The 27,380-nt window shown below is 36.1% G+C and overlaps 1 protein-coding gene across 1 annotated transcript in view; it reads right to left on the bottom strand.

The window, feature by feature from the left end:
* LOC131032358 (uncharacterized) overlaps window positions 1–27,380 on the bottom strand; it is a 73,309-nt gene that overhangs the window by 36,344 nt on the left and 9,585 nt on the right. The window contains exon 2 of the mRNA XM_057963304.2: window positions 17,061–17,226. Coding sequence (XP_057819287.2) covers window positions 17,061–17,226 — 166 coding nt within the window. The remainder of the gene's footprint in view (window positions 1–17,060; window positions 17,227–27,380) is intronic.

Here is a 27,380-nt window from a genome sequence, read left to right on the forward strand (position 1 = left end):
GCATCTTTTAAAAACACTTTATAATATCACTTTTAGGTACTTTATAATTTAATAATAGAATATAAATTGTCTTTTTCATTAAGTTACTTTTCAAGCAATTTAAGTTAAATTATTAAATTATTTCCTTGGCATGGAAAAAGGAAATAACAAAACATAACATGATCTGAGTTAATATAGATAAGACAAACAAATTTCCAACCTGTTGACACGTGTTTTTTATGACTGCATCGAACACAGAATAAAGTTACCAACGGTCACCTTACCTCTCTTGATCAAAATCAGTTCGTATGCTAAAGATTGCATAAAGTTCAAACAGCTAATTCCAAGGTTCCTCCAGTGCATGGGCATGACTAAGTTGATTGATGGGTTTGTTGTCAACCCAAGGGGGCCTTACGTGTGTTCAATTGAAGAAAACTCATGCAAGCTCAAGGATTTCTATACGGATGATTTGCAATGAAATCCCTAGTTTTAGATTTTTTGATTTTCGAATTATGCAGAGAGTAAATGAGAGTAGGGTAGAGAGAACTATGCTAAAGCTAATCTAATCCTAAGAATAGGAGACGGGATCACTCATGCAAAATCAAACCACGCTTTGCTTCGCCAGCAGAGCACAACTACGCGAAGGCAGTGCAATCTTCAAAGGGTGTGCAGAGGTTTTTTAGATCACCAGTGTAGACTATCAAATCGATCAATCTCCACTGATAATCAAAGTTAAGCATACACACATAACAAAAGGCTCGGGCTAACTTTGCATGGTATACAACAATCAGCTGCACACCAAAAGTATGAGCTCGGATTCTGCAACAAGTATTCCCATCAAATTCAGTTCTCCGAACAACATGTAAGCAAATCTAATCTAACTGAAGAGAGCAAGACCATGCAAATTGCTATAATAGAACAAGAATACACCATCGAAATCGAACAATGTATTAAGTTGGCTACTTCAACAATCCTGATGCAACAATCTCAGATAATAATCTCTCCTCCCTTACAAATGAGGGGGGTCACCCCTTTATATAGGCCTCGGGCCATGCAAACCCTAATTAGGGTTTCACCCTAGAAGATTCTCCACTCAAGATGCAAAAAGGTGGGAATCACCAATAAATACCCCATAAAGCCCATATACAATTATTCCATGAGCCTAAAATAGCACCCACTAGTGCATTAAATGCACCCCACTATACCAATCATGCCCAAAATATAATAAACATCTCCATGCAAGGAATAAATGCCCATCATTCTTCATGCGACGGCGACATGCACGAAGAATCTGTCATAGAATCATAAATAAGGCAGCTGCATGCAAGAAGATTCCTCATGTGACGACGACATGCATTGACCGGACCAACACTTAAGTCAAAATACCCCCAATAGTAAATATGCCACCACTATTCAACTAAAAGATTCTCGTCCAAGAATGGATGACCATTATCCCGTTCATTTATGGTGCATGCAATGAATTTGTTGACGATTGCTTCCAGCTCTCTGATGGAAACACTTGGCACATTTTCAATGTCGAATTCCATCAAGGCAATTTCTACCTCACTCTTGGAAAAGAAGCTCTCCCATTCCATCATGATTTCCTGTGTCTTCTTCATTATACTGGAAAATGAAGAAACATTTGCAAAATATTCCTTAGGGAATGAACCTTGTCATAACCCTCTTTTTGGACCTTGATATGACTTGTTATTATTATTATTATTGTTGTTGTTGTTGTTGTTATTATTGTTATCACTATTGCTTATTATTATTGTTTTGAATTTCATGATTAATGTTAGTAAATGATAAATAGAATGGGGGTGAAGCTATTTTAAATACAAATAATAATTAAATAGTGGTGACACACTCTCGAGGTCGTAAACCTATTTGGAAGTTTATATTTCTTGATGAAAATTGAATAAGGGCGGAATTTATTTTAAAAGAAGAATTAATAAGTGGTGACTCACTCATAAGGGCATAAATTTATTTATTCAACATATTAATCAAGCACATGTCATAGGAGAAAATAAGAAGATTCTAGAAGCAAATTTTGAATTTATATTTTAAATGCATGGTCAAATACAACTGCCACTATGACAAGTTGTAAGGAATAAATCTTGCATGAAAGAATTTCAAATTCAAATTTAATATGCATGTAACCCCCACTATCCTATCAATCAATTTTACATGAAGACAATTTTGGAAAAGAATCTCTAATTTTAATTAATGCTTTCGATAGTGGAAATGGTGCACCTTTTCTATATAATGTATGCTAAACTTTTGAAAAAAAAAGGGGGAATATGTTTTTTTTCTTGTGATAGAATAATCTTGGAATTTTTTTTAGTTTCAATATCATATTAGTGGTAGGAGAAATTCGTAGAGATATTGCAGGACTTTAGGAAGCTTGTGGAAGATCTCCACCAGGCTGCAAGGCATGGATCAAATAAGGTTAGCTGGGATACGTGAAGATTCAGCATCAAGATCCTTCTTTCCAATCCAGGTTTCCACTTGCTAATTCTCTTGCTTGTTTTCTTCCCTCCAAAAAAATCTCCTCTGCTTTTTTTCCAGATTTTTGCATATATAAAATTTTATATTTTCAAAAGAAATCTCGTTTTGTCTTTTAGATTTGCTTGCTAGATTAATTCCAATTCACATAATAAATTTTCTTTTCCATCCAAAGAAATATTTTTCTTTAATTCTATTCAGTTTTTTGATTGCATGTAGGAAATAAAATTGTTAATAGATTCCTTTCAAAATATAAATATTATCATTTGATTTTATTTTTATTTTTATTTTAGAAATCCTCCTCACCAAATTTTTAAGGGTGGAAATATATTTTGTAAAATAAATTCATTTCTGTATATTTTGGAAATAAACTCATCTCTATGTAATCTGGAAATATATTCATCTCTGTATATTTTTTTTTCTTTCAAAATATAAATATTGTCATTTGATTTTATTTTTATTTTTAGAAATCATCCTCACTGCTTTCTTTTTTTCAAAAAATCATATTTTTAAGGGTGGAAATATATTTTGTAAAATAAATTCATTTCTGTGTATTTTGGAAATAAACTCATCTCTGTGTAATCTGGAAATATATTAAACAGATTTTTAAGAGTGGAAATATATTTAGTAAAATAAACTCACTTCTATGTATTTTGGAAATAAACTCATCTATGTGTAATATGGAAATATATTCATCTCTGTATATTTTTTTTTCTTTCAAAATATAAATATTGTCATTTGATTTTTATTTATTTTGATTTTAGAATTCCTCCTCCTTGCCGTTTTCTTTTTTTCTCAAAAAATCAGATTTTTTAAGAGTGAAAATATATTTTGGAAAATAAAATCATCTCTATGTATTTTGGAAATAAATTTTGGAAAATAAATTCATCTCTGTGTATTTTGGAAATAAATTCATCTCTCTGTGTTTTGGAAATATATTTTGGAAAATGATTTCATCTCTGTGTATTTTGTAAATATATTTTGGAAAATGAATTCATCTCTGTGTATTTTGGAAATAAATCATCTCTCTGTATTTTGGACATATATTCATCTTTGCATATTTTGGAAATATATCCATCTTCTTCTATTTTTACAAACATATTCATATTCATCTCTGTATATTTTTATACGATCAACTAAATTTAAATTTTGTTTATAGTTTATTTAAAATTTGCTTAATATTTATGTATTAAATATTAAAATTAATAATTAAAATTTATTAATTTATTAATTAATTTGTTTATGTGTTAAATAGATATAATTAATTAGGATATTAATTATCTTTTTCAATTTTATTTTTTTATTTTTGAAGTTGTAATTAAGACAAATCAAATTGTTGAAATAACTCTATATTTTAAGCAATCCAAATAATTAATTTATATCCTTCAAGTTATTAGAGCGTAATTGGTACCTTGGGGGTTATTATTTTAATAGGGAAATTAAGGTTAATTCTTAAGCAAGTACTAATTATTTTCTCAATCAACATTATCTTTATTATAGGTTAAGTTACTTGCACTCACTGACCAATAAATATAAACGGAAATATTTTTAGAGTATTAAGATCGTAATTATTCCTTTCAACAAGTAGAACATTAAGCTAATATTCCAATTCGAATTGAACTTATAATGGGAATCTTAGCCTCCTCCTTCAATGATGGAAATGATGAGTGCATTGGAAAACTTATTCCTTATTTAAAAGGGGTAACACTTTTGCTCAAGTTAGCAAGAAAAAAAAACCTAGGAGTGGTTCGTCTCCAAGAGGAATTACTTTGTGACACTCAGTCATCTCAAACCTTTGGGTTCCTTCACTTAGTTCAATTTATAGAAGAGGATTTCTCTACCATGTAATTATGTGCCCCCCAAAAAACAATTTATACTTTTCGAGTAAAATGAAATAATGTTGGTTAGACATGTAGTTGAATACTTGTTCAATTTCAAAGGATTGATTTAATAGTCTTACTCCCTTAAGAAATAATAATCCCCTAGAAGTTTCTTGATGTTTTCACTCTCAAGCAAGTATTTCTTTCATAGGATTAGAATCTTAGTTAATTCTCAAGCATTATCTCCTTACACTTATTCCATATTATTGGATCTTGTTTTTTATCAATTATCACTAGTCAACTTCAAATTAATTTTGGTAATAAATAGATCCCCTCATTCATATCAAATATTTAAGTTATTTAATAGACATTAAACAGATTTTTTTATACTTCAAATTAGTGTAAGTATTAAAAAGTTAAAAGAATTTACCTCTCAAGTAATTTGCCCTTGGATTCAAAATTACCCCATTTGTGTGTTTCAAGAAATATGAATTAGTGTTAGTTAAGGATTTCCTCATATAGAGTATGCAAGGCAATTGAGGATAATCAATCTATGAATAGTCAAAGGCATATAAGACTAGTAAAGGGCGGGATTATATTAATATTGCAAAGCAACTAGTATAGATGAATTTATTAACATTAAGTTTAATAATATATTCTATTTTGTAAGAACATAATATTAATTAGGATTCAAGGTAAACTTTATTTGAAAACCAAATACTTTTACCAAATCTGAAATCATTTTAACATAAGACTTGACTTATCTTGTGAACCTCAAATCAAGTAATCATATTCTTTTTAAAGACAAAATAAAGTTAGAATCAATTGTCCTAGACTATTGGATCCTCATCTTTATCAAGCAAATCGAGTTTCAAGAAAATTAGTTTCTTTCAAGTATTATGTTTCAAATTCAAAGGTTGGTTATTATTTGCAGAAGATAATTAAAGAAAAAAAAAATTATGTTACTTCAAAAGAAGAATTAGTTGGGCTTATAGTTCTTCCTTTCAAACAAGTAGGTGTCAAACTCATTTTCAAATTCCTTCTATTTAATCATTTAATTTTCTTTCAAGCAATTTAGTGCCTTTCAAGTGTTAGGATTTGTGCATAAAGTGTAGTGGCTTTGTTCCCAAACAATTATATCTCGTAAGTAATTCAAAACATTTTTTTCATAAGTTATCTTTTCAAGTATCATAATTTCCAAGCAATTAACACTTTCATGCTTTTAGTTCAAGTTTAAATTATTATCATAGTTTTTTTTTTCTTCAAAGAAAATACTCTTTGCAAGTAGTTGATTTGTTTATGTTCTTTTCGATTACGTAAAAATTTTATACCTTAGTTTTTAATTTCAAGCATAATTCCTTGTATATATATGAGGAGTTGAAACAAAAAAACTAGCAGCGTTTGGTATCTATGGTGCCTCTGGGTCACGCTTACAGGTAATGCCATCGTGTTGAACTACTGCACTTAACGCCTAATAAAGCTACAACAACGATGTCTGTGGCATCGTCCCTATAAAACACCGGGGAGAAATAAGGGTCATTTGGAAGTTAAAAATCCAAGGGTCGGGTAATCCCCTTTGGATCGATAATCTGAAAAGATAAACCTTAAATAAATTTACATCCGCTCAGTTAAACCTTGGAAAACCCCATTAGGGTTGGTTGTGTGTGACATTTTTGGAATTTATTTATCTTGATGAATTTTGGTGGATGATAATGGGTCAAGGGTGACGCATAAGATAGGAAATAGGACTTAATTGTTCTAGGCCACAAGCAAAAGGCCACCTTGAGCCTTTTTGCTATAGAGGTACCATCGTGGGTAGCAACTGCAGAGAAACTGTCTGGGACATTGACCCTAGAAAGGGTTGCGTACCCACCAAATAGTTTACATTAAACCATAGTTAAAAAACCAAAACTACATACTTTACGCCTTGATCCCGTGCTGAAACGGGTATGTAGGCAGTCTAGGGACGGAGTTGACCCTTGTACTCAGGCGTTCGGGGATGGGGATTAGGATTAGGTTATGGGTGAGTAGTTGGTTCTTGAAGCTCCTTGGTCTTTTAATCAAATGGTGCAGATAATGCTAATTGGAAGATTAAGATTAATTTAATGCATACTCAGAAGGAATCTCGTATGGATTTGCTTGACTTCTCGAGGCTTTAGGCTGAATTCCGAGGCGGAACTCAAGCTTGTTTAATTATTTTCTTATACTCCTAAAGACAGCAACCTCGGTGCATTCCTAGTAGGGGAGTGTAGTCTTTAGAGAGTGGCTCAGGACCCGGATGGTCCCGATGAGTCTAAAGTCTCTGGCCAGAGCATATCCTATTCTTATGAATAGATGCCTACCCCGTTAGGGTAGATGCCTATCCCGGATTGGATAGATGAAACCTCTTGTCTCGTATGGACAGATGCCTAACCCGTATGGTTAGATGCCTAGTCCCGTATGGATAGATGCCTAACCCGTACGGTTAGATGCCTATCTCGTTTGGATAGATGTACCTAAGTATGTTATTGAATCAAACACAATTAACAATAAGTGATTTAAAAAAAAAATAGACGGAATTTTTGGGTTGAGTGGAGTGGGTTATTACAAACCTACGAAGAAGAACTCGCGCAACTAAGATTTCAAGGAGTTCACTCTTATTCCACCGTCATTGAGTTTCCTTACGAACAATGCCTCAATTGCACTGATGATTTCCTCCTGCACCCCTCTGATGGAATCTTTCAAAGTAAAGGACTCTAAGCTGAATTTATCGAAGGTGTTCTTTCCTAAGCAAACGGCATAGAACCAACGGGGAAAGTCATAAGCTTCATTCTCCTGAATTACTTTCCCATCAATCAGAATTTGCCTTGGAATCTTCGTCAAAGCCCTGAGCCGCGGAATGGTTAAGTCCTAGTATACGTGCACATCCTCCCACGATCCTTCCATTGTCTCCAATCTGCTCAGGAGGGCTACGAACTTTAAATGAAGCTGAGGCAAGTCCTTGATGAATTTTCCCACTTCAATGTAAACATCCTCTATCCATTCCCTAGAATTTTGTGCCATTGCTCTAATAACTTCTGTATCATCAACAACTTCCTTAGGAAGGGAGGAAGGAGGAGTGAATGAAGGACTTGCCTCCCTGAGGGGTCTTTTGAAACTCCTAATGTACTCGCATAGGGCTCTATTTTCTTCCCTCAGCCGCTTACATTTCGCCTTTGATTTCAACATCTTTTCCCTCATGGCTAAGGAAGATTCTTCAAAGTCTCCCATTACTTGACCTGTGGAAACATGGCCAAGATCAATCTATTTGATAACATAATCCTCCTGCCTGATTTCATTCCTGTCTTTATCTACTGCAGGCTCAGCAATGTTCAGGGTCCGAGATCCAGACTCTTCCCTTACAACCTTAGAGAATTTCTGGGGAGCCTTCCTTTCTGCTTGTTGATCCATCTTTTTCAACAATTCTTCTAACTCTCGAGCTAGATTAGTTTCTTTTTCTAGTTCCTTTCTTGGCCTTCCTATTAACCAATCTAGAGCGGGGATGGAGTGACTATGAACCTCTACGTCATCCTGCTCCTATGACTCTTCCTCCATTTTACCAAGGATAACTTCCACGAAGCTATCATGACAAGCCTCTTCCTGGTGTGAGGGACTTTCCGGTCTTTGACTTCTTGGCTGATTGTGTCCTTGTGAAGCGTTAATGCTAAGTATATCTGGTGCCGAAATGTTCTATGGAGGTGGACCTGCTAGATGTGAAAACATCTCTACTTCCTATACACTCAAGGAATTCACCGGTGAATGCTCCCTCTCTATCCTTGTTTTCTTTTGTGGAGGTTCTTCCTGCTGGACCTCTTGTTGAACCTTCTGTGGAACTTCCTGCTGAATGTCCTTCTTCCTTGTTGTCCTTGGTCTCTTCGGGGCATTTTTTCCTTTATCAATCCGGACTTCCCCTCCTACCTGGGCCTGTGAAGAGCCTTTCGTCGCCTCACTGTGGGAATCTAGACTTCCCATTAGCTGATATGTCAAATGAACATTTCCTTCCGTCAAATTCCTTATCTGCCGATCAATCCAGTGCTTAGTGAATTTCAGCACTGGTCTAGCCAAGACATTCAAATCATCAATTTCGAGCTCTGAACCAATCTGGCAAATGAATTGGCTGATATTTTACTTTCTCAAATTCAAGTTGCACCAAATCTGAATCCTCCTTCACCTGATCCGACACTTGATAAATTTCACTTAACCTGATGGTGTCAAGGGGCAATCTGGAATGCATTTTCTTCCGCACCTCAAGGTCATCCTCGACACCTGCCCAATAATCTTCTAAGTGAAACTTGTGTATGAATTTGACGCTAGCGACCTTCTTGATTTGGCGGTAAGGATCATACTAGACCCTGGATGTATAAAATGGCAGGCGATAGAATGCCAATTCCCCCATCGCACTCTCAACGGCCTCCAAGCCTGGGCATATTTCCATGAAGTCACCTAAGACAACTGGGAATTCAATTCATTGCTTCTTCTTCTTCTTTTGTAATTGATCATAGGCAATTAACTATGTCATGAGCTCCGGCAATATGTGCTTGTCCAATGGATATCTTGGCAACTTGTATGAGTGGAATGAGAATTCTCGCGTCCTGATGAAGGTGAATTTAGGAAATTGCAAGAATGTAGCTCCATACTTCTGGACCAGGGCACCTGCTTGCGGTGACACCCTTACGTGCAACTTCTTCTGCATAAGTCGTGTCAAGTACATAGCGAACGTGTCATTCGCCAACCTGCAAGAACTAACAATGTGAAGATGCAACTGGGGATAACACTCATGTACTTTCAGTTGTGCTGGTCCGCAACCCATGATTCCTCTTGTTGGCAGACCATCAAATCCTCCCCTCCACGCAAGCATATAGAACAGGTAGGAGCTCATGAAGAAGGACTGGGACCTTTTTTCTTTTAAGTTTTTCAACTATTCGTGCAAGTAATGACTGATCAATCTGGCCTAGTCAACTAGCCCATTTGCATGTGAACACCCCATTACTTTGCTCAGCATCTTTATCAGGTCCACATACTCCTGCTTGAACTCAAAAATAGTGATGTTCATCCTTTGGGCTACTTCAACAATCCTGATGCAACAATCTCAGATAATAATCTCTCCTCCCTTACAAATGAGGGGGGTCACCCCTTTATATAGGCCTCAAGCCATGCAAACCCTAATTAGGGTTTATATTAGCAATACATTGTATCAGTATTAATCATTTATTGTCATTATTCCATTACAATCAGTTTGTTATCCCTTATATTATTAGCATTATATGAATTTACAGCATTACCATAATTTGTGTAAGCTGAATTTGACTGCATTATGTATTCTTGGATTTATGTGCAGATGTATATTTATTGGTTGTCTAACAGTACTGTTATTTTAATGCTGTTTGAATAAATATATATATTTTGCCTTTTCTGATTAATATTATATTAACTGTCATTAATTTGATTAAGAACATCAACTTTAATTTATATTCATTGATACACATATCTGGGTTTAAATATATATATAATATACTGGCTGATATATACTTTAATGTTAACTCAGAAATTCATGCGTATACGTACCTGTCACTGGTTCTGACCGCTCCTCCGTATCCTTACTGCCAGACTTATGCAATTACTCTCGTGCTTCCCTCTATGTCCTTGTTCGCACAGGGAGGGGGGCATTTATCCTTCCCCCATATCGTTGTGAAAAGCCACGATGGTCCTTGAATGGGCATCACCCCCTTTTAAAAGGATCGATGTCCTTTTATCTTTAATGGCTCTTTTCAAAAAGAGCACCCCTTCGTATAATGCCACATTTATTTTAGAGACTATTCAAAGCCCCTTAATGAATGGTTATCGGGCCTTGGTGAATATAGGAATTAGTTGGTTAAACAAATATAATAAATATTATAATACCATTCAGCATTGATAATGTAAATAATATAATGTCTATTATATATATATATATATATATATATATATATATATATATATACTGTTACACCATTTTAATAAAATATACATTGTTAATATAATAGCATTATACAATATATAAAAATGTAAATTAATATACATTGTTAATATAATAATATCATTCAATATATAAAATGTAAATTGATAATTTAATATCATTTTAATATCAATGTTATATAATATGATTTTAACATATTATTTTATATGGCAAAAATTATATTAATTATTTCTACTATAAATGGGGGGACATGACAGGTCCAAACATTTGATGATTGGCATTTAAAACATGAAGGTAACTTGGGACCATGAAACTTAAAATTAAATAAAATGTCCTTGCATCGTAGAGAGATCCAATTAAAAAGGTGTGCCTACAATGTATCATTCGTTTTGATCAAACCTTGTTTACCAAATTAAATGCCATACACATTTTGCTAAGGGCGGTTTCATTTCTTGCTTATTGTGTTTATCTTGTTATAGCCCATAGGAAATCGCAAGGCAGAATTTGCTCCAAAAGAAGCGGTGATCTGGCCAGTGGAGTGGCATCATCTATGCCTTGGAAACATTTTTTGCTATCCATCATCTAATTGGTGGGGCCCAAGCAATGCTACGATAGTGAAAGGAAATTGTAATGTCTTGAAAAACTTTTTAAGTCTCCATGTTTAAAGTTTGTGGTGGGCCGAAGCAATGCCACAATAGTGAAAGGAGGGACCGAAGTTAGTGAGGTGGAAGGGGTGTGCAGTAGGATGATGGAATGGTAAGGAGAAGCCACGGGGTTATAAAGGGATGTAGGTGACGTGGTGGATAGGAGGTAGGGAAAGGAAGTGAAAGAGGGTAAAGGGGTAGTGAAGGAGGTGTCGGGAAATAGGGAGGCATAAGGAATAATGGGATAAAAGGGGGCAGGCTGGGATAAGACTAGGATCATGAAGGGTATTAAGGGAGTTAGGATAGGATAGGGGTAGGAGGTGATAGGAAGGAAGGGAATGGGAAGGGAAGTTAGAAAGTGGGAGGTATAAGGGATGAAAGGAAATGATAAAGGAAGATGAAAAGATGAAGAAAGCTGGAGGGATAAGGGATGAAAGATAGAGGATGCAAGGAGAAGGATGGGTGGAAGGTAAGGGCTATGGGGTGAAATGGAAGGAAGTGAAGGGGAAGTAGAAATGTAGGATGGATGGAGAATGGGAGAAGGTGAAGGGTAAGAGATAGAAAGGTGAAAGGAGAGGGAGTTGGTAAGTGGAAAGGTGAAAGATAGGGCTTGGGCACCCACTAGTAGTGCTGGGAGAGGCAAATCGGAAGCTTAAGAAGGCAAAGGAAGTGCTGATATCCTTACTTCAACCTAAAGAGAAAGCCTTGACTTAATCTGCTCTTGACCAACTAAGATACTACGCCTCTTACAAATGAAACACAAATAGCTAAAAGACTCCACAATTAACCTAGAAAGCAGAAAAAGGTGGGGATCCCCATTTGCAATGGGGCGATGTGTGAAAACGTCACAACACTTCCATCTATCAAAACTAATAGACACCCCTATTAGCTTCCGTTAATTTCTAATGTGAGCCAATGCATAATCTATATTATTAACCTCCTTTGCTAGTAAGGTGCTATGCACGTTATCATAACTTAGCCCTGCATACCTTTTATGGAGCCTCATTTACTTTTCTCAACATATCTTGCCAATATCGTGATCGAACAACATTGACGGACAAACCATTTGCATATAAACATCTTGCAACCATTTTATCTGAAATCTCTCTAGCGTCATTATGAAATGATCTCTCTAATAGCCCCTTACTTCTCTTCACATTGACAGGTTCTTCAATTCTACCTGAAAAATGGGTGACTCTACTACAACATCAAGAAAGGCACTATGAGATAGAGAAGCAAGGGAGCTCTTTAATCCCTTTCCTCTTCTCAAAGAATGGTTTGTGCTACAAGCAACTCTTACATTTGCTTCCTCTTCTTCTTTAATATATTTTTCTATTTGATGAGGTGATAAACCTTTACCATCCTTTCTTGGACATGCTTCTATTCCTTGATTGGAGATAGCACGAATATGAGCTTTGACATCACTATACGAACTAGTATACCTCACATTACAAATATTGCATATCCAAACAAATGTTCCACCACCTCGAATTCTTTTGTATCATTTGTACATATCTCAATTAAGGTGAATTTGGGTCAGTTCTAAAGGTGGGTCGACAAATAAGCTAGTACTAACTGCCATTATACTCTCTACACGCTCAAAGAACAATCATTAAAAACTGAATGTTAAATATTTAAATTTATATGCTATTTTTTTAAATTAAAATTAACATTTATTATTTATTATTTATTACTTATTACTTATTATTTATTATTTATTACTTATTACTTATTATTTATTACTTATTATTTACTTTATTATTAAAAAATAGTATAATCTTAATTATTAATTATTGAACTTGTAGTAACATATATAAGTTTTCAGTATAATATATACAATTTTATTTTATTAATTAGTACAAAACCAAATTATTAATATAGAATTAGGGTTTTCCAGGGTTCATCCTTCGAGTAAGGTGGAAGAAGTGTGGGCTAGGCCGGAGCAGGGATGGATTAAGATCAACTTTGATGGGGCGTCAAGAGGTAATCCGAGCATCTCAGGTGTTGGGTAAATAGCTCGTGATGATGAGGGGAAGGTCCTCTTTAAAGGGGTGCAGAGATTGCAAGATGAGACGAACAATGAGGCTGAGGTGTAGGCCGCCTTATTAGCGGTGGAATTGGCCAATAACATGAATATCCTGAGAGTGCATCTAGAAGGGGACTCTAAAGTGGAGGTGGATGCAATTGTGAAAGGAGTGTCTCCGAGCTGGCGGATTAATAAATTCATATCAATTATTTGCTCAAAACTTAATGTTCTTCAGGGTTTTTGTATTTCTCATATTAGGAGGTGGGGGGGGAGGGGGAATGAGGTGGTGGATGCATTGTCCAACGTGGTGTGTGAATTGGATAGATGTGTAACGAGATGGTGGGGGGGTGATGATGCTATTGTCCAATGGCATTCTTAGATGGCCTGTACACTTTCGTACTTGACTATTAATGCGAAGTGTGTGATGAGGACGTTTAGTTCTCCTTCCCTGTGCATAGGTTGGCTCGACTGAAGTTGGCAATTAAAGTCAATTTATGCTGAAGTGACAACAACGCCTGAGGTGAGTGCATTTATGGAGAGAGTGGGGAAGTGTGTCATTCCTTGCGTATTCAAGAAGATTTTTGGTCAGCGAGAGTGGTTTCTCACCAAATTGTTTGAGGTTGGTACTCTGGTTTTCCAGATTGCAATGGAGGCCAATTTCACACTAAAAACCTCCAAACTTCTCACTAATTTTGGGGCCCAGTCTCGGAGCGGAGATTGAAGAACATGTTTCGCTCTAAGCACCCTCTGTTGATTAGGAGTGTGCAGTTGGTTCTCGATGAAGAATTGGGAATGATTGGATATAGATATCGGACACGAGCGGATTTATACTCCCTTATCATGGCGTGGTGACTTGAGCTAGATTCTTCTTGCGAGCAAGTCCGAAAGGTAATGAATGCGATAGTACCAGCGGAGTTCCTTGACAACATGGAGTCGCTTCTGGAGTGGGCTATACATGGCAAAGGTTTTAACCTTTCTGAAGGGGTGTTGGAGTTCCATCAAGACTGGAGAGGCAAGTTTATCCCCTTTCTCAAGCGGCAGGAGGCGATGAAGGCAAGATTCAAAGCGGCAGCAAGGAGAGGGTGGGAGGCGCTAAAGATGTTTGCACAGATTATGGAGCTGGAGGAGGTGATTTGTCAAGCTCGAGCGAAAGCAGGGGACGAGGAAGGGACAAGTCGAAGGCTAAGGCTGAGGACCAGAAGCATGAAAGTTGTGATGGTGGGCAGAGAACAAACCCTCACAATCCTTCTGGGTAGTTCTCTGTGAATTGTATTTGATGTGTGGTCTATGTTCGGGAGTTTATTCCCATTTCTATGTTTATCGAACTATGTCAATTTTGGTTTATCATGCTCTATATGGACTAGATGCATTTTTGTGCGTTGCGATACTGTAGAAATGTTTTTGGTTGGGTGGTTTGGGTGGTTGGTGGTTTTGTGGGTAGATTAATGACAGAAATTGTTTCCTCTTTTGAAGTTGTAACTTTATTTTTCTATATTAATAAAAAACCAATATTATCGATCAAAAAAAATATAGAATTTATATATGATATTTATTATCCAACATTAACATTTATTATATATAAATTAAACTATAAAATAATACAATAATAAATATAACTTTATAATTACGAAACTATATAATATAATTAAAAGTTAAAACTATTATAAATTTTAAACAGATTTTAAATTTATTAAATAAGTTGTCAAAACATTAAAAACTAAAAAACAACTAGGATTTGATCATTCCAAATTTATTCATTTAAATTTTATGTTACTTTTACATTTTAAATTTTCATTTTTAAACTTTACATTGAAATTGGAAAAAAAAACTTGACGACCTACAAAGTTATGATGGCACCAAACAAACCAAATATGTGTGTGTACTATTGCTACTCGTGTTCTACTGCCCATGAACTTTTTTCTACACCAAACATGGAAAGAGAGCATTTTAAGGAATCAGTCGGACACAAAAAAAAAACGAGAATAAAACAATTTGTTTTAAGGGTTAAGATTTTTATTTTCATCATTCAAAAAAGCAAAGAAAAAATACAAAACTTACAAAAACGTATGGAATCACCACATCAGCAATGGATACTGTGAGATTTGCCCAAAAAAATTTGGAAACGTTTTAAAACCAAAAATACCTTATTTGATTTTGCACGGATTCCAAACTATACCCAAGATTGATCATGTTGTACTCGAAACTGGCAGGTAAACTTTACTCTTCAATAACTTAGTTCTTTTATGTTGCATCCGTTTCAAAATTCCATACTCAAGATGGACACATTCAATGTTAATGCTAATATTAATTGGGAGAATGAAATTGATGAGGAATCAATTGCAAGAATCCAAACGCAAACCAAGCATACAAACAAAGAGTTCAATTGCTAGTGTATTGAAATTTGATTGGCCTTTGAAGTAGTTGGCACAATATGCCAAAAGGCCATTTAAAAAAAAAATCCTTTAAAACAATTTGCAACAATAGTTGACACAAACGAAGGATCTAATTCAAGTGTAAGTCAAAAATGCAAATGCAACAATCACCCACAGTGTTGGAATAGCAGCATAACAAGGACCATTGCACACCTTTTGCATACCCCTGATAAAGGAGTTGGGCCTTGAAACTCACAATTGAAATAAGGTCTATAAATGATCAACTTATTTCAAAGGGAAATCACTAGATAAATTTCTTGTACACCAATAAGTTTAGGTAACCCCTTGAAAACTTGTCTTTTAAGATGCATACAATGGAATCAATAGGCAAACAAAAAGTTACGGATTCATGCCTCGCTAAACCCAATCACAAACATGTTAAATGTGCAAGAGATGGAAGCTGCAAATGAGCCCTTTACCAATTTCTATTTTGGTAAACAACATTCCTTTCAATGTTTGTCGACCTCCTTTGTACAATGAAAAGCTAGCCAAGATAAAAAAAAGTTGGTTCAAGTCATGTGGGCCCTAGCAAGACTAGCTTGTGAACCATTCTCTTGGACAAAAATTACTCCAAGGTTAACAAGTTGATAGAAGAGAGGAAGGCCAAATGGATGACACCTCCAACATAATCATGGATGAACAAATGGATGATAGACATCATAGACTCGTCAACCTTATAGTTTCATGCATTGATGGACCTTATTTCCTGTGAGCAATTGATAGCTCAATAAAATGCAACAATGGAGTTTCAATTTCAAGTCCTACGAGAGGACTTTGAGGAGGTTGGTCTTCACAATGTAGTGCAAGTGATTTATTATGCAGCAAATGTTTGTAGGACAGGTGGTTGATTCAATTTACATATAAGCACATTTCTAGACCTCTTGTATGCATGTGTGCATGCTATGTACAATGCACTCAAAAATATTGGAAAGATAGAGTGATTGAAACAAGGGACGTGCAAGTGTTCATTTGCAACCACCACATTTCATTGGCATTGTTTCAAAATCATTCAATAAAAGAATTGGTCAAACCAGTTGAAACTTGATTTGCTTCCTATTTCATCGTAATAGAGAATATGCTTCTGTTGCAAAAGCCATTGCAACTTATGGTTATCACAGAAGATTCCTATTTCATTGTGAACCCCTCTCCAGCTAAAAAAGATAGCAGAAACAGATTTTTGACGTAGTTGACAGCTATAAAAAACTAACTTTGGGAAGATATATACAAATCCTTGAACTAAAATGGCACAATGAATTTGAGACCTTTGCATCCTTTGATGAGACCTATGTGAATATTGATGCAATTGCAGATAAGAAAAGAAATGAACCCTATCAAGTGGTGAAACTTCCATGGTGTCATGACTAAACAAGTGCAAAAAATGGTGATTTTGCATTTTGTGGATTATTCTAATTTAATTTATTTTATATTTTTACTTTTTATTTGATTTTTTTGGCTATTGTCTTTTTTTTTTCATAGGTTTTGAGTTCTTATTAAGCAGAAAGGAATTTGTGATGTATAATAAGTTACAATCTAATAAAGAAAAGGTCATTAATATTGAGTGTTTATGTTGGGGATGAGACCCCCTGTTTGTGACCTCACTAGTTCATAGCTCCCAGTCAAGAGTGTTTAACCTTCTAAAAAATAGTCATGTACCAAAATAAATAAAGTGTTAACAAATACCTGCTGCTGCTCTTCAATTGCTCTCTGAGCTCTTTAAATTTTAAATTCCGCATGTTTTCGAATGAGAAGACATACAACGAAATGTAATCTTCCACAGCCTGTCTCACAGCACTTATTATTGACTCCTTATGTTCCCTTCCCTTCCTTTTAGTTTTGGAAAGTGTAACTGCAATTAATTAAAAATGACAATGACTATCAAATAGATATATGTAGCTTAAAATTAAATCAAAACAGACAAATGCCAAAAACAATCAATGTGCACAGTGACACATGAGAAAAGAGAAAAAAAAATTCTACAAAATGACTTTTGAGTTATAATAGCACACTGCAGTGCACCTCCCTTGAATATAAATTTACCCTATGGTATCCCTATAACACGCAACTGAACATTGCATTTTAACAGCAAATTGCCAAAAGTTAAATAGCATTGTACAATGAAACTCGATAAAAGCCAGACTAAACCATAATCATCCCATGCAAAAAATTGATGACAACATTTATGTATGGTTTTTCTAATACTAAACCTTGCATAAATAAAACTTATAGGCCCAGCCAGTTGTCAAATAGGCAAGAAACATAACAAATTATACAAATGTCTCCGAGTGATAAGCATAGTGTAGTGGGAAACATAGCTACATCTAGTTACAATAGAACAATAATTCTGAAAAAGAAACTGGTGGCTGAATAATTCATTAAGAACTAAAACAGTGGAAGCATAACTAGAGGAGCCAACATAAATAACAATGCAAAGGGAGGGACCCTTAAGGAAGAAACAAAAAGCAGACAAGACCGGAGCTGCAAACCAGAATTGTCACCCTGTTTGTATCAAGAGTTGAAACAGAAGAAGAACCAACAAAATTAGCATCCACCAAAACAACTTCGCCAATTAAAAATCTGACAATCTTCATGATTCCATAAGAATCAGGAGAAATTGTTGCATTAAGGGCAAAAAGATGGATATCATACAACAATGTAAGTAATTTCCCAACGAACTTTCATAACACGAGAAAAATGAGTTCTCAAAATTAAAAGAATAAACCATAGAAACATATCTGTCCTGGTATCCTGGGCTACAGGCAAAAAACAAATTTCTACATATCTTCTGTTATCTTCTTATATGAATGCATATAGCATATACCATAAGTTTAAAAAATACATAGATACACAAAAGAGTAGTAGGACTCAATTAAAATTAATAAAACAAAGAAATACCAGCTCTGAGGATTCAGGTGGATTAGCAATTCCTGACTTGCTCCTAATTTTTATCACAGGGTTAAATCCTAGAGTGTTAGAGAATTTAAACAACAAACAGCTAAAATAGAAAAATCCATTAATGCTATCAGATTTCCACAATCCATGCTATAATTCTTTAGATGCTTCTGGATTCGATTGTGTGAAAAACATTTATCATCAACGTTTCGAATCACACTCTGTGATTCATCATCAGGATGAGAGTTCAAAGGATGAGAAAGATGGTAGTTTGCAGATCTACACAGAATATAAAGATGAGAGAAGGGAGAGAGAAAGAAAGCACGTGGAACGAGGAAGGAAATAAAAATAGAAAGACACCCAACTAGAGAAAACTAAGTAAAAACATAAATAAAGTACAATAATATTTCATTACATATATATATCAATATATATCTATATATTTCATTATATATATAAAGAATAAAAAGAACAAAAAAATATATGAAAGAACTAAATGCAAATAAATTTTTAAAAACGGAACACCAAAAATAACTAATAAAAACACGCAAAGAGAAATAGCGGACAAATAAATATGTATTAAAAAAAAGTCAATATAATATTATATTATTTCATAATATATATATATCAATATATATGTAATGAAATATTGTACAAAAGTAAGTGTGAGAGCATATATATATATGTATGTATGTCCAATGCCATAACTCAGGATGCTGGTTAGAACCAGTTGGGACCAGGAAAAATATCTTGAACTTCAGCTATGAAACAGGTGTAAACTTGCGAGTTTACACTTCTGGATTAAAATGTGTGGTAGATGTTAAAAACATACCACAGAGTTTAATACAGAACCATACACTCACACAAATATGGACTGTGGAAATCATGTCTTCGAGGTGTAGAATTCCAAACACTAATGTTAATGATGGAATAAACAAACCTTTTACATACATTTTTTGTGCTCCTTTTATTAGAAAGATCCCTTCCTATTACTATTTTATTCAATTCTGGTTTCAACATGAAAAAATTATCATAATAGCTAGTGTGGATGTTAAGAGATTTGTTGCATTAATGTCACCTAGATGGAGTGTGGGATTTGTCGCAGGTAACATACAAATGTCACTCAGACAATAATAATAATAAAACTGTACGCATTATGGATGAAAGCTGAAAACGCATCCCTGTAAGTATAAAAATGTCCATGATTCCAGAAGCCCTCGAGAACTAGATCCAAGTTTAGGACCGAATTTAGAGAAATCTGCAACATTTGACAAACTAATATCATAGATTCTTTATATATAAAACTTTTAACATCTTGATAATGAAACTTAGTTTTCTTATAAAACTTTCTTGAAAAAAAACCCTTAGAGGGCTACATAAATAACTGTGATTCCTTTTGGCTTAAATGAAAATCGTAAAGTCTGTAGTTAACTGTAACTGATATCATTACATTTTAATAATCTGTGATATTTTTCATTAAAAGAAGTTAAAACTGATATAAATCATATAAAAGATTGCCTTGCTTAAGAATTACTACGCAATCCTCGAACAAACTGTTACAAAACACACAACAACAGAAGGAACAGGAGCACGAAACAATATATCATGAAAACATGGAAGGCGGAAAGCAAGGATAACAAGAATACAGTGACAGTTACAAGACAGCTTTAAAACTCCTCTCACACCGACAAGAGACACCAAGGCAAAGACACGCGTGAACCTCATACCAACGGAGCTCACGGAAGAGACGAGAAGGAATATGATACAATATCTACTGAAGTTACAAACAATTAAACTCCCTCTTAACAAAGGAGATATCATTAACTGATTTCAAGTCATGGAGTCTCTCAACATGACAAACACAATATGAAAACAACAAAAATTAATCACAGATTCTCTCAACGTGATAGGCATCATGGATTCACTCAACATGATGTTCACCATGGCTACTCCCATTAGTGAAATAACACAAGCTCTCATCGTGGAGTCACTCAACGTGATGTTGTCATGGAGTCTCTTAACATGACATTCACTATGGCTACTCCCATTAGTGAAAAGAGCCTCAAGGGCTTTCACCTCAAATTTCTCTGTCACAAAGAAAAGTGCATTACAAGGGATTACACCTCGAACTTCTCCCTCACAGAGAAGAACTCATTAACAACATGTAAAAGATTCATTACAGCTAAGATTCTCTCTCAGCAAGAGCATCATTTTCCACAATACCAAACTTGTCTCGGAAATAACAAAACTTCACTCTAGGAAGTGGCTTGGTGAGAATGTCTGATGTTTGCTCTTCAGTGCAAATGTACTTGAGCTCCACTATTTTCCTTTGAACCATATCTCTCAAGTAATGATATTTTATTTCCACATGCTTGGATCTATCATGGAAAACAGGATTAATCGAAAGCTTTACACAGCTTTGGTTATCACAAAGAATCACTATAGGTTCCAAAGGCTGCCCAAACAATCCTGCGAGCAATTTGTGAAGCCACACTGCTTCTCTAGCAGCCACACAAGCTGCAACATATTCCGCTTCAGCTATACTCTAAACAACATATGATTGTTTTCTGCTGCACCAGGAAATCATAGCTGAACCTAGGCTGAAACAACATCCTAAAGTGTTTTTCTGGTTAGGAACACATCCTACCCAATCTGAATCAGAAAAACCCTGCAATTTCAGGACTTCACAAGAAGTATATTTCAAGCCATATCCAACTGTACCACGCACATATCTCAATATATGTTTAGCTGCAACAAAATGAATCTATCTAGGCTCACACATAAATTGACTGAGAGTGTTAACGACATAACATATGTCAGGCCTTGTATTGACTAAATACATCAAAAATCCAATCAATTGTCTATACATAGTAGGATCAACTAAGTCTGAACTAGCTGCAACCTCATGTAACTTTTTTTAGATTTGCTTCCATGGGAGTTGCCATAGACTTGCAATCTCACAGACCAGATCTTTTCAAAAGATAAATGGCATATTTCCCTCGACTCAATATGACTTCATTTGGTCTTTGCCACACTTCTAAACTAAGAAAATAATGCATCAAACCAAGATCTTTCATCTCGAATTCAGAAGCTAACTCTTTCTTACATCTAGCAATGAGATCATCCTCTCCAATAAGAAACAAATAATCAACATATAGAACTAAAATTAAGGCTTTATCATCAATTACCTTGAAGTAGATATTTGGTTCTGCATCATTTTTGAGAAAACCCAAGCTCAACAAATACTAATCAATTCTTTCATACCAAGCACGTGGAGCTTTCTTAAGGCCATACAAGGCCTTTTTCAATCTGCATACATGTGATTCTTTCTCATGGATCACAAATCCATCTGGCTGCTCAATAAAAACTTCTTCTTCAATTACACCATTCAAGAATGTTGTCTTTACATCCATCTGATGCAATTTCCACCCTTTAACAGCTGCAATAGCAATAATAGTTATGATAGAAGTGTAACGTGCTACAGGTGCAAAAGTCTATTCATAGTCTATGCCTTCCTTTTATGAAAAACCTGTAGCTACAAATCTAGCTTTATATTTTTCTACACTCCCATCAGCTGCATGTTTAATTTTGAACAGCCACTTAAAAAAAACAATTGATTTACCTTTGGGCCTAGGAACAATATCTCACACATCATTTTTGATGATGGATTGATACTCCTCCATCATGGCATCCTTCCACACTTGCTGATTTGAAGCTTCTTCAAAATTAGAAGGCTCGGATGCTATAAAGCAAAGTTTCGTGACTTGAGGCGAGTCGAGCGAGTCAGCGGGTCGGGTGACCCCTGTAAGGTCACGGTGACCCTGACCCGGGCTTGGACGAGTCAGGAGGCGTGACTTGCCTGACTCGCCGAGTCAGCGAGTCACTCCCTAACTCGTCGAGTCCGAGGGTCGTGACCCAGCCGGCATCACTTAAAAAAGTGCAGTCAAAAAAACAAAAGAAACATAACATTTTTTAATGATTTTTTTTGCCATTTCCCTTTTGTCTGTGGAGAGGTTGAATGGTGCAAGAGCACCCTTCAAAGGGCTCCCACCATTTGATTTTGTTGTGTTCTTGCTTCTTTAAGAAGCCCTTGTAAATGTAATAAGAGCCATGAGCTCATTGGTCTTATTTAGGTCCTAGTTTAGGTCCTAGGTTCATAAGTCTAGGTTGAGTTTTCTTGTGGAGTAGAGGGTATGTGTGCCTTTGATGTGTTTGGGTCCTTCTTAGCATGGTGGTGTCCATAGGATAGCCCAATGTGGACCTAGGAGTCAAGAAAAGCAACATTGAGAAAATTGCTCAAAAGTTGCAAAAGTTGCATGACAACTTTTCAAAGCTGTCAAGCAACTTTTCCACCTAGTAGGTCAAAACCCTTAGCTTAGCGTGGACAACCCTAATGTGGGCACACAGACTGAGGAAAGGGTACTACATGTAGTTGCAAACCCTAAGATGAGGGGTTGGATGTTAGCTTTGTACGGCCCACGGAAAGTAACTTGACTGTGATTGTAATTTTCCTGCCAGTCGGCACAAGTGGAGCAATGAAGGATTGATAATGGAGTGATCTTCAAACAAAACTGTGTTGAGAGTCTTATATGGTGTATTTACCTTCATTTTGAGCATTCAGATTAGGTTTTGTTTTGCAGTTGTTGTGTGTTTGTAAATGTTTTGTAAACTTTCTCCTTATTGTCCAGTTTTGGACTGGTTTGTGTCAATGGGTTGACAACTCCTTTCCCCATTGTGGAATCACCATGAAACCATGGGTAATAGGAGTACAGACCCTGTACATTACTTCAAAGCAAGCAAGGCCCTTGAAGATGCAGGGAAGCCAACCAAAGACCCACTCCTAGGCGAGACTGGACAGTGCCCGGCTAGGATGGGTTAAAGTTGCAGAGGTCCGTGAGAGCAAGGAAGGTCAGAGGAGGATGCACCCTTTGGAGGAGTTGTAGAGGGGTGTGTGGAGCACCATTGGTGAGAAGGAGGAGCTTCCACCAATCCAGACAAGGTGGTAAAAACATCAACCCAACACTGTGACCCTAGCAAGCCTAAAAACCCTCTTTAAAACCCTTAAAAACCCCAAAATTCACCTAGGGAAGTGTACGGACACTTGGAGGCCCAAAACCAAGAAAATCTTTGAGCCCTTGCCAAATGATTAGCAGTTCTTTTGGGAAGTTTCACAAGCATATGCATCGTCTACAAGAGGGAGCCCTAAAAGTCCGGATTGGAGGCCTAATTGGGCACATTCCTTGTAGCACTATTTTGTAGGGAAAAGGCAAAATAGTGAAATCGGTAAGGGGTTGGAAGGTTAAAACCTCTTGGGGGCACATGAATGGATGGAAAACCATGTCTAAGACCTGTCCTATCCTTGCTAGGACCTAAGAAGGTGTGGGACAAGCCAAACCCTCATTAGCCTATGTAAGGGTTCTTGAATCTCATGAGTAGGTGAGACCTTAGGAGAAGTATTTCAAGTTGTTGGTGGGTGGATTGGGCAAGGTTAGGGGATTCCACAAGCAGGGGAAGTCCTAGAGACCCTAGGGTGTGGTTAAAACACCTGGTGATCCAAGGAAAGGATCTAAGAGCATAGACTAGGCTAGTTTATCCCATACCCTATCCCATCATTGAATGATCTAGTCTTTGTTCATTACAACCTCCGTCTCAGGACCAGACAGATTTTGGACGCTGACTCCTTTTCGATCACTCTAGAGGAAATCGACCCCAAGTCCGGTTGGCTCACTGAGTCCACCGATCCAGTCTTCACTGATGAGGACCTTGAGTGGGTTGACCAGGCAAACAGAGAGGCTGAGGCTGTGGCTATGACAGAGGAGGAGGATAGAGCACGATCAGGCACAGCACCTATGGCTACTCAAACTGGCACATCACAGGCAAAGACTATGGCTACTCAGTCATCCAAGACCTACCTTAGACGCCTTTCTAGGAGGCAGATAGACGAGGCTGAGCCAAAGCCTGAGCCATAGACTTGTTTTTGTTTACACTTTACAGTTACATATATGTTTGGGAACATTTGAAGTCATGGATTTTATATACATTGGACAACATTTATAACTCTATATATCTATGTTTTCTAATTCCTTCAGCTACAATTTACATTTCTACGCATGTGATCGATGTATGTTTATGTATGTGATCAAATTAGCTTCTATTTGATGATGTTATAGTGTCTTTAAGCTTAATTCAATAATGGGTGTATGAAACAAGTTTTAAGTCGTTAAAAATCTCTAAATTTCAAGGGTTTTCGTATTTTGCCGAGTTGTTGCCGAGTCATTGCCGAAGTCCGAGCCGAGTCAGCCTTGCCGAGTCAGAGCCGAGTCTGAGTCTAAAAACTTTGCTATAAAGTGACTCATCAAAGCTACATATCCTGCAAACTTATGAGGCCTTTTACTCTCTCTGAAAGTGCCACGAGGGCTGCATATTTTTCACCCTCTTCCATAGTGTGTCGAGCCCACAATGATCTTTTCTTATTAGCTGAAATATTACTGGGACCTGCAGAAGTATCTATAGAATCAATTGGATCAACGGGATTAGCAGAGACTTCTAAATCTGTATTCTCCCTCTGAATCTTTGAAGGTGGATCCGGATCAGCCATATCTATGTCTTCAGGAGGCTGAAAGTCTTCTCTATCAAATTCCATAATAGACTCTTTGGATTTCTTGCAAGCTACATCTTCATCAAAAGAGACATCCCTGCTGATTACAATTTGCTTTTAACCTGGAATGTAGATTCTGTATGCTTTTGAAGATTCACTATAACCAACAAAGATGCCTTCTTTCTTGAAGGTTCTAACTTAGTTCTTTACTCTTTTGGAACATGAATATAGATAGGACATCTAAAAATTCTGAGGTGACTAATGTCTGGTTTGATACCAGAAAAAGCTTCCTCTGGAGTCAAGTTGTCTAGGATTTGATGAGGACTATGATTTTGAATGTATATTGTTGTCCTACAAGCCTCTGCCCATAAAAATGTTTGAAGACTTTGATCATGGATCATAGCCTTCGTTGCCTCAACAATTGTCCTGTTCTTTCTTTCAGCTACACCATTTTGTTGAGGATTGTAAGGGACACAAGACTCCCTCTTAATCCCAGCTTCAGCACAAAAGTTATGAAATAAACCAGAAACATAAACTCCCCCATTATTAGATCTTAGATCCTTTATCTTCTTGTTGGATAGATTTTCAACAAGTGCTTTAAATTCTTTAAATCTGGACAGCACTTCATCAAATTCTTTAGACTTAAGAAAATAAATCCAACACTTACAAGAAAAGTCATCAATGAAGGTAACATAATACCCAAAACCATTTAGGGAAGCAACTAACATAGAGCCACACAAATCAAAATGAATTAACTCTAGAATATCCTTTGCTCTATTTTCACTACTATGAAAAGTACTCTTAATATTCTTACCTAGAGCACATCCCTTGCAAACACCTTCATGGTTTTGATTCAGCTTTGGAAGACCAACAACTACCTTCTCCATTGAAGACAAAAGTTCTGAAATATAGGTGACCAAATCTTTTATGCCACAGCTCACTTGAACTTGTTGAATCATGAGCTAATGCTTGGATAGGACGGGCTGAAAACTTGAAAAGACTGTCAATGACAAACACCAATCTCACGAGTTGATTGAATGCTAGTGTTCTTCTTCCATGCAAGAACTTTTCCATCAGCAAAAGCAACATGATAACCCTTGTCTTCTAACGCTGAAATAGAAACCAAATTCCTCTTAATACCAGGAACAAAGAGAACATCGCTCAGAAGAAGAGGAATACCAGAATCCAACTAAAAGGAAGTAGAACCAGCACCCTTCACAGAAAAACATGCATCATCACCAGTGATAACTTGGAGATGAGAATCTTTTTCCTTCAAGTTGGAGAGATATTCACGATAACAAATAATATGGCGAGAGGCTCCACTATCAATAAGCCATGTATCATTGTCAGTAGGAATGTTACTAGAGAGAGCAAAAATAAATAAGAACCCCTCTGAATTTTCGCTAGACTCTCTATGAGGAGAAACATTTTCAACATTTGTTGTTCCAGCTTGTTGTTTGGGTCTAGAAGGACATTCTCTACCAAAGTGACCAAACTTGTCACATCTGAAGCATTGTACTCTAGAGAGGTCCTTTCTTCTCTTAGATTCAAGAGCTGAATCAGAATTTCTATCTTTGTTCCTTTTGAAGTTTCCTTTCCTTCCTTTTCTTTTAGACGTATGGGCAACAAGAACATGATCTTCTTCATGATGAGATTTACGTCCAATTCCTCTTGCCTCCAATCTGCATTCCTCTTGAATGCAATAAGCTCTCAATCGATCAAACTTGGGTAACTCATTTCTTCCACTAATACCTTGAATGAAAGATTCCCAAGAGTGAGGAAGGCCATTCATGGCCAGCATAACCAGGTCTTTATCCTCAATAGAATCACCAATAGCATTGAGCTGATCCTTCAATTCTATAAACTTCATAAAGAAGGAAACAATAGATTCACCTCTACTCATTTTAATATGAAGAAGTTGCTAGAGCTCTGCTAGTACTATTGAATTCATACAAGCTTTGAAGGCACTCGAACATATCTTTGGCTGAATTCAACTTGGATATAACAAGTACTAGATGATCCTTAACAGAATCAATTAGAATCTTTTTAGCCATGAGATTATTCTTCCTCCATTGAGCTTTCTCGGTGTCATCTGAAGGTTCATCTAAAACAGACTTCACATAGTTAAGAAGATCATTCTCTTCTAGCACAATAAGAATCCTGAATTTCCATGAAGTGTAATTGGCTGCACCATCCAATCTGTCTTCAACTTTGAGTCCATTCACCATGATGGAAAAACTTGAGATAAATAGACTAGAGCTTCAAACAAAGAAAATTTCAAAACTAAGCATTCTGAATCTTTTCTTTAGACCCACTCTGATACCATGTTAAATTAGAACCAGAAAGATAAAAATTCAGAATCTGAAAAATACAAAACAAGAGACTCTACGATTATCCTGGGAAAACCCTCCACCTGAGGGCAAAGAACCCAGCCACACCAAAATTGAATTTTATTATCAATACGAATCTGATACAATGTTTTGAAGCCTAAAAGCAATGATTGTTCTCACTTC

This window comes from Cryptomeria japonica, chromosome 7 (assembly GCF_030272615.1).
Source record: "Cryptomeria japonica chromosome 7, Sugi_1.0, whole genome shotgun sequence".
Taxonomy (NCBI): Eukaryota; Viridiplantae; Streptophyta; class Pinopsida; order Cupressales; family Cupressaceae; genus Cryptomeria; species Cryptomeria japonica.